This window comes from Theobroma cacao, chromosome 1 (genome assembly GCF_000208745.1).
Source record: "Theobroma cacao cultivar B97-61/B2 chromosome 1, Criollo_cocoa_genome_V2, whole genome shotgun sequence".
NCBI classification, from domain to species: domain Eukaryota; kingdom Viridiplantae; phylum Streptophyta; class Magnoliopsida; order Malvales; family Malvaceae; genus Theobroma; species Theobroma cacao.
The window spans coordinates 10795788-10804151 of NC_030850.1; the positions used below are offsets into that span (position 1 = coordinate 10795788).

Sequence of the window (8364 nt, forward strand, 5' to 3'; positions counted from 1 at the left end):
TTAAAATTTAGTGGGTTAAGGTCAAGATATCTATGTTGAACAACCAGAGGATATGTGCAGGTAAGGTTTGAAAACAAAGTATGCAAGTTAACTTAAGCGTTGTATGGCTTAAAATAGGCTTCGAGAGCCTAGTACACCAGAATTGATGAGTATTTTAGGGACCAAGGATTCAAAAGAAGTATGAATGAGTCCACTTTCTATGTGAAACAAGTGAAGGGTCTAGTAGCGATTATTGTTGCTTTATATGTGGATGATTTTTTAATGATTGGTCTAGAAGAAAAATCAGTAATGGAGTTCAAGTCTCAGATAATGAGAGTATTTTAAATGATTGATTTGGGCCTAATGACTTGTTTTTTGGGTATGGAAGTTGTTCAAAGTACTAATACTATGAAGAAGTTTTGAAAGAAACTTTTCTAGAAAAATTGGTGAAGCTGAAGAACACATTTTGACTATCTAGAATGGGTAATTGTCACCTGAAAAATAAGAAAAGTAGTTACACTGAAACCACCTGTAGCCATGACATGAATCAAGAAAACCAAATCGATAAATTTAAGATTTAATGGGTTCGGGTTAGTAGACTCGATTAAAATTTATATACTAGGTGTCACGGTTCACATCAACTGGTCCGTTGGCCTCACGATTTTGTTCTACAAAAGGCGCTTCACAAGTTGAAAGTGGTGTGAACCTTTATATGCATAATATCACTCTAATACATAGCTGATGTAGGATTTATGGCTCATTTCTTTAAGAATATGACATCCTCCCTTATTCCTCGTTGGGAGTTTTTTTTTTTTTTTGATGTGGAACTTTGTGTGAGACAGGATCTTCCCCTAAAGACTTAACAAGTGTTTACCAAGATGTCACCAAATGCCATTACAATGTTTAAAAGGGGACTTGCAGGTTGGGGAGATGCTAACCTTGCCAAAATCCTTACAGTGAGAGAGGCTATGGTTTTGTTTACTGCCTCTTCATGGGCGAACTCTGTTGGTATTATCATTGAATCAGACTCCAAGAATGTGGCCTTGTGGATGACACACCCCGAGAAAACCCGATGGAAGCTACAGCAACTCATCTTTCAGATGGTTTCCCTTAAAGACAAAGTTGCTGACTGGATGATTCAACACACTCCAAGGTCAGGTAATGTGGTAGCTGATAACTTTGCCAAATCAGGGATTGATAGAGCCCACGATCTGCTTTGTGTGTACCCATAACTGCTTAAGTGATTAAGTACGCTTTTGACTATGTTGAATTCAGTTTGCTGTTATGTTGTGGTGCAGATCCTTTTGCATGTTAAGGCCTGTCAGCTTTATTGGGTTGTTCTGTTTGTGTATGGATTTGTAAGAGGGAGAAACATCCAAAATGGTAATGTTTCTCACTCTTGCTGTCCCTTCGCCCTTTCAGGCTGTTTGAGGGTGGCTTTAACTTTCTAAGTCTGACTAATGTATATATTTTGTTGTTGTATAGTATTCTGACTTCAACTGGCTTTTTTGTACGCCAAGCTTCAGGAAGGGCACTTGGACCAAGTTTCCCATAGCCAAGTCCCCTCCTTTTTGTGTACATAGGGGATTTCACCCTACTTCAATGAAAATGACTTTAATCTTCAAAAAAAAAATGTTTAAAAGGGGACATCTCTATGAGGGCACAAAAGAATTAATCTCCTAAACAATTTTACCCTATTATGACCCTATACAAGATTGGCTCATGACACTAGGTTTAATTAATAAGTATTATAAGTTTCACAATATTTTGAGGCCAAGTTAAAAAAATTAAAAAAAAATTAATTACATGTAAAACTAAAATAATAACCCTTGGTTATCAAGATAAGCCATCTTTGACCACATATCACATTAAATTAACTTTTTAGAGAAAAAGTAATAATCACATGACATATTCACCTAATTTGAACAGAATGTTAGGTAAAATTTTCTTAATAAGTATATTATTTTTATTTTATGAGATAATTCGATTGATAGAGCAATTTTCTTTTGGGAGAAGATTAACCCAATCCCCCTCTCAATTAAAGAAAAAAGAAAAAGAAATTATAGAAAGACAATGAGAATGGAGAAATAGAAAACGCATGGAAGGAAAAAGAAAATAGCCATATGTTGGCCGAAAACATGGGAAAAGGAGGTGGGTGTGGTGGAAGGTGACTAGGCATATATATATGCATGCGAGTCACAGCAGCCTAAGCTAACCCTCCTTTTTCCTATCAAGTCGAACACACCCCTGAGGCCAGGGCTTAATTTGGACCAGAATTTCTCCTCTTTCCACTCTTACGGATAAAAAATGGTGGTTTCCAAGGCCTTTCAATTGCTGTCGCTGTCCCAACTCATTGATTCAGCGATGAACTTTTCAAGTTTTGCTTTTGTTTTCGAATATCGTCTATTTTTAGACACTATTAATAAAATCCTACTTGTTTCTTTTTCAAGTTTAATTACTCCATTCTTTCCGACTGAAGCCTTTCCCCATATTCTTCTTCGTTTTTCTTTCATGTTTTTGGTTCTACTTGATCAGTTTCTAAAGAGAGCTTGTTCCTAGCTTTACTTTACTCTCTCATTTCTTTTATACAATCAGTGAGGTAAACAAGTTTAAGAGTCTTACTCTTTTCACACTCTTTCCGTGCTTTATTTGAGTTTTAGGTTGTAGAAAATTGAAGATACTGCACAGGAATATTTAACTAGATGACAAGTTGAATATTTTCTTTATACCCTTGTACAGGATCATTTCCATTTGCTCATATATGCATGCAGGAAATACTGATAGAGAAACAACGTGAAATAAGTACTTTACCATACTATTTTCATTTGATGTTAGTAAACTTAGCTTCAAATTTGATTAGGATCCTGCATTTTAAATGCTATTTAATTAAACCCTAAATTAAAAGGGTTACCTTGGTTTGAAACCATCCATATATTTTTTATCCCTTTTTTCCACTCTCTCATACTTATTTATTGGTAAAAGCTTTAGGTTTAAATACTTGGGGTTGATGTGAAGGATGATGATTGAAAGTCTTAGAAGGAGAGAACTCTTATATTATAAACGTGTATAGATCAAACAAATCTAAATGATATATATATATATATATATATATATATATATATATTNATATATATATATATATATATATATATATATATATAGATTAATCCTATTCATAACCTAACTCTAACTAGCAGTATTATAATATAACTCTAACTAGTTATTTTCTTTTCTTCTAACCAAAAACATCTTTGGGTTTTGCAGGTTATAGTTGAAGCATGGATTATATGGATGAAAAAGTTAAAAATGATCTTTCTAGTAGAATTCTCATGGCCCTTGTCCTCATGACGTTTTGCATCATCCTACTGAGGGAGTCAGCTGGTTTTATGGATCCTAAGGCCAAATATGTACGTTTATGATTATCGAAATTAATTAGGTCTATTTATTTATTTATTTTTTTCATAAAATTTGCTAACGAGTATCATAACAGTATACTTACCACTCAATTGTATTATAAATCATCATCTTGGGGGCATATCATTTACTTGTTTTGTTTTCTTCCTTGTTATATGGATCTCATTCATCATCACTTTTACTATGTTGTAAGCATTTTTCCTTTGTAGATTGAACTAATTGTAGCAAGTGGTATTTCCTTACATGTCCAGTTCTCTCGTCATGTATTAGGGGTAACGCATGTGCTGGTGACCGGAGGAGCTGGCTATATCGGTTCTCATGCTGCACTTCGACTACTCAAAGATGGATACCGTGTCACAATAGTGGTATGCGCATGCGTGTTACATATATATATATATATATACTTGAATGAAATTATATTGCTCATGAATTTTTCTAATTTCTTGATTATTGACTCAAAAATATGTAGGATAATCTTTCACGAGGAAATATGGGTGCTATTAAAATTCTGCAAGATCTTTTTCCAGAGTTGGGACGACTTCAGTTCATACATGCTGACCTTGGGAATGCAAAAGCCGTATCGATGAATCTAATTCGCTTGGTCATGATTGTAAATTAATAAGGTTTAATATTTATATGAATATATAAGCTTTCAAGACGTTTTCCTTGAGCCAATATGATCAGGTCAATAGAATTTTCAGGGAAAATGCCTTCACTGCTGTAATGCATTTTGCTGCAGTTGCTTATGTTGGTGAAAGTACTGTTGAACCTCTTCGGTATTCTTTGTTTTGTTACTTGAGATCCAAATGTAAATGATATAGTACTTAATGGGAGCAAAAGTATTAACAAGGATAGATTGATCGCATGATGCAGGTATTATCATAATATTACATCAAATACTTTGCTCATCTTAGAGGCAATGGCGAGACACAATGTGAACACACTTATATATTCAAGCACTTGCGCAACCTATGGAGAGCCTGAAAAGATGCCCATTACAGAAGAAACTCCTCAAGTAAAATCTTCATTTACCAAATTCTTGGTGTAATTAATAGTTTACTTTAAGCATGTGTGTTGTATCTTTAACCATACTTGGTTCAGTTTCCAATTAATCCATATGGAAAAGCTAAGAAGATGGCAGAAGATATCATCATCGACTTCTCCAAAACCACCAGCATGACTGTCATGATCTTACGGTAGGCAGTCAATTTCCTTCTCTGCAATGTTCATCATCGTGCATTCCAGAAGTATAGACAGCTGCTAGATAGTAATATAACTGTTCTCAGGTACTTCAATGTGATTGGATCAGACCCAGAAGGAAGACTAGGCGAAGCCCCCCGAGCTGAACTGCATGAGCATGGCTGGATTTCTGGTGCTTGTTTTGATGCTGGGAGAGGGATTATTCCAGGACTCAAGGTGAATTTCTTTTTCAAAGCCATGCTGCCTCAACATCAAAAATACAAAATGTAACTCACTCTCGTGATGGAAATGGTTTTAGATAAGAGGAACTGACTACAAAACACCTGATGGAACTTGCATACGGGACTATATAGATGTTACTGACTTGGTCGATGCTCATGTCAAAGCTCTGGCCCATGCCCAACTTGGGAAACTTGGCATTTACAATGTTGGCACAGGACAAGGTTGCTGTTAAATTACACAATTCCCGTTTTGTTCAATATTGCTGTTGCCTTTCCTTTGTCACTATAAAGTAATGGTTTCTTTCACAGGTAAATCAGTGAAAGAGTTTGTGGAGGCATGTAAGAGGGCCATAGGCAAAGATATCAATGTTGAATATCTGAGCCGGCGACCAGGAGATTATGCTGAAGTTTACAGTGATCCTTCGAAAATAAGGCGTGAGCTTAACTGGACAGCCCAACATACCAACCTTCAGATCAGTTTACAGATTGCATGGAGATGGCAAAATTCACATGTCAATGGCTATGGCCCTCCTACCATTGTGAGTTAAAATTCATGACATTTAGGGACAATTCATCTTTAGGGGTTTCTACCATTTCTGTACAACTTGGAAAATATGAATGAAGGTTGCAAATTAGTGCTATGTTGACGCTTGACCAAAATGCATAATTTGTCTAATATCTCAATAATAATTTGAGGCCACAGCATGTCATTTTGTCCACATACAGAACGAAAAATCATGAGCACTCTTTAGTATCTACCATACTATATCAGAATTAGTTTCTACATTACTTTCAGCATCAGTATAGGGGGAGGTACCTTCTAAATCAGGATATAATTGGTATCAGCTACCCTATCATATCAGAAAAATATAGTTTCGATCCAAGCCCCATCTTTGCATTCTGGCTTACCACTTTGAACTAATTGCTAGTGCCACAAAATTAGGATACATGCCAAGAGACTGCACAATCAATACTTCCTATATCATCGTGATCACCAATTATTTGTATACAAAGAAAAATTTTAGTTATCAAAGAGCTAGATGTGAATCATATTGTTATAAAATTACAATAACAGACTGTAGTTCTTAAGGTAGTATATAGGTAAAGTGATTGTAGGTACAGCAGATACACAAATGGTCTGAATGTGCCTTAAACCTAAAAAAGCCAATGCTTTTTTCTTGGTGCTCTGGTGGGAACATCTGTAAACATAATCAGTGTAGGGATAGAGTTTGTTAATTTGGCTAATGCCTTAGAAACAATAAAGTTAATGGTAAAGTCTAGAAAAGAAAAAAAATGAAACTAGAAAAATGGACTCACCTCCACTTGCATATAATGAATTGTAATGTACTTCACTCCAGAAGCTCAGCCAAACTTCTGAAATACACAACAATGGTTTATTGCCCCACAGAAATGTAAAAAACAAATAAATTAAATGAAAAACAAGCAACTTAGATAAAGACTACTCTTTTAAAACATTAGCATCAGCTGATAAAAAGTCAGACAGCTGTGTATAGATACTGGATCAGTAGTTGGGACTTCTGATCAGAGAACAAAAGAAGGCATGATTGCTAAGATAGCACTAGTATATAGTTTTTATGCAAAAGATTAACAAGGTTCCAAACAAATCCAACCAACAATTGAATACCACCAATTTTATTAATTGATATGGTTGACTAAGGACATGCATGTCAAAGCAACACAGCAGAGTATCACCTACAGCAGTTCCTATTATTGCTTGATATTTATCCATCCTGTACTTTCAAACTTTTGAAAATTTGTCGAGTTTGAATTTGATGTGCTGATTGAACATATATTTAAGCACTCATTTAATAGGTATCATAACCCCTGTATGCCTGGTTTATTAATGGAACTTAATAAAGCACACCTCTACCCTCTTTGTTGAGCATTTGCCAGTTTCTTTCTCAGGATTTGCTCTTCTCTGCAGTCATTTTGTGCCATATTGATGTACCTACTGTGAACTTTTTCCGAAAATTCCTGCAGTTCATTACTAGTGTTTGTAGCATTGATTACTTAGTCTTGAAAACTAGTTGAAGTTTTTATAATTTCAAGTATCTAGCATCTTCCATAAACAAAGACCAGAAGTGCAATATTTATGGTTGCCACAGCTCTTTGGATGGGGACTAACCTCCTATCCTTGATGCAAGGGTAGGGTCAACACGCTCAGATAGTCAGGGTAGGGTCCACAAACTGCTAGGGTCTGGCTTGCATTCCTTTTGATGTGGTATTTGAATAAATTATGGGGTGGACACCCAACACATTCAGATAATCAACATTGATTGATATTATTTCAAAATGATGTTAAAATATTTCTACCAAATGAATATTATTTTAACTTCTACTAAGCCCGAGCTAGTAAAAGCTTGTGTAGGCTTGACAGCAGGAAAAACCTGTTTGAGCAGCTTCAGCTTGATTAAAAACTAAAAGAAAGCATACAAACCTTTGGCTGTGCGATAGGTTAACCATATCTTCTACGTGCTATAACTACTGATGGTCACATAAAAAGACAATTTCTTATTGTTAGCTGCTTCACTCATTTAACAATTGTCATTACCACTACTCAAAGTAGAACTACTATAAGAGAAGACAACAAGCTGGATTTAAAAGTTAATAAGAAATAAATTTTTTACCAAGTAATAGAACGGATAGCCGCAAGAGAATTCAGGCAAGATATAGAAATAATATTTACCTCTAGTAGGACTTGTTTCTTTGGGCATGATCTCAATATAGCAAGTGTCACGAAAAGAGGTGACAAGACAAATTTTGGCTCCAAACTGCAGTTGATACCACAAAGGTCAACATTAAAAGCTGAAAACTTGAACAAATAGCTAATAGATAGAATAGAAAAATAAGCAAATACTGTACAGGGGACTTTTCCGAATTAAACATATATGCATAAAGTTTACTTAAAAAATGTTAAACAATAGCATGCAAGCATTTCAACGAGTTTTACAGTAGGATTACAGAACCCAGACACAAAAGGAAAGGCCTTTTCTTTTAACTTTCATATCTATCTCACAGCAAATATTATAGATTAAACACCATATTCTCGTGGGTGTGCAACTAATTTTATCTATCTCCGTCAGCCACTTGATGAAAAACAGGTTTGAGAAGATAGGATAGAGAAAGAAACGGAGGATAAGCAGAGAAATAGGGAGAACAGGGAAGAATGGGTCAAGAAATTGACAGAGAAGAGAAAAGAGGAAGAAAGATGGAATACTTTAGGGAGAGAATTCTAGGTTTCAACATTCCAATAGTCCAAAAGCTGCTTCAAAAATATAAGCCAAAGTATTTAGCATTTACAGCAAGCATACTCATAGAACCCGAATATAAATATGAATTTCCACTGTAAACTTAAGCTCCACAGAGCACTAATACAAAAATTGATGTAGAATGGGTTTGAAAGATGGGATGAAGAGAGAAAAGGAGTGTAAAGGGAGAATGACGAGAGGAAGGGGAAGAATGAAGGAAGAAAATAGAAACAGGGGAGGGAAAAAAGAGTAGAGAGAGAGAGAGAGAGAGAGAGAGAGAG

The 8364-nt window shown here is 35.3% G+C and overlaps 2 protein-coding genes across 2 annotated transcripts in view; one reads left to right on the forward strand and one right to left on the reverse strand.

Annotated features, from left to right (window-relative positions):
* Nucleotides 3258-5409, forward strand: LOC18612251 (probable UDP-arabinose 4-epimerase 2). The gene is made up of 9 exons (XM_018129967.1): nt 3258-3386; nt 3645-3758; nt 3863-3970; nt 4078-4169; nt 4267-4408; nt 4495-4589; nt 4680-4809; nt 4892-5036; nt 5124-5409. The coding sequence occupies exons 1-9, from the start codon at nt 3258-3260 to the stop codon at nt 5360-5362; spliced, it is 1194 nt and encodes a 397-aa protein (XP_017985456.1). The 3' UTR covers nt 5363-5409.
* Nucleotides 5770-8364, reverse strand: part of LOC108661232 (OTU domain-containing protein DDB_G0284757) — a 7932-nt gene continuing 5337 nt past the window's right edge. The window contains exons 6-8 of the mRNA XM_018117249.1: nt 7522-7624; nt 6132-6188; nt 5770-6013 (exon numbers count right to left, since the gene is read on the reverse strand). Coding sequence (XP_017972738.1) covers nt 5970-6013; nt 6132-6188; nt 7522-7624 — 204 coding nt within the window. The 3' untranslated portion in view covers nt 5770-5969. The remainder of the gene's footprint in view (nt 6014-6131; nt 6189-7521; nt 7625-8364) is intronic.

Excerpts from the sequence above, each read along its gene's own strand:
- LOC18612251 (XM_018129967.1), top strand. The coding sequence starts at position 3,258 with ATGGATTATATGGATGAAAAAGTTAAAAATGATCTTTCTAGTAGAATT. Across the intron at positions 4,170-4,266 it reads AGTACTGTTGAACCTCTTCG|GTATTATCATAATATTACAT; the intron begins GTATTCTTTGTT and ends CGCATGATGCAG. Across the intron at positions 4,409-4,494 it reads TTACAGAAGAAACTCCTCAA|TTTCCAATTAATCCATATGG; the intron begins GTAAAATCTTCA and ends TACTTGGTTCAG.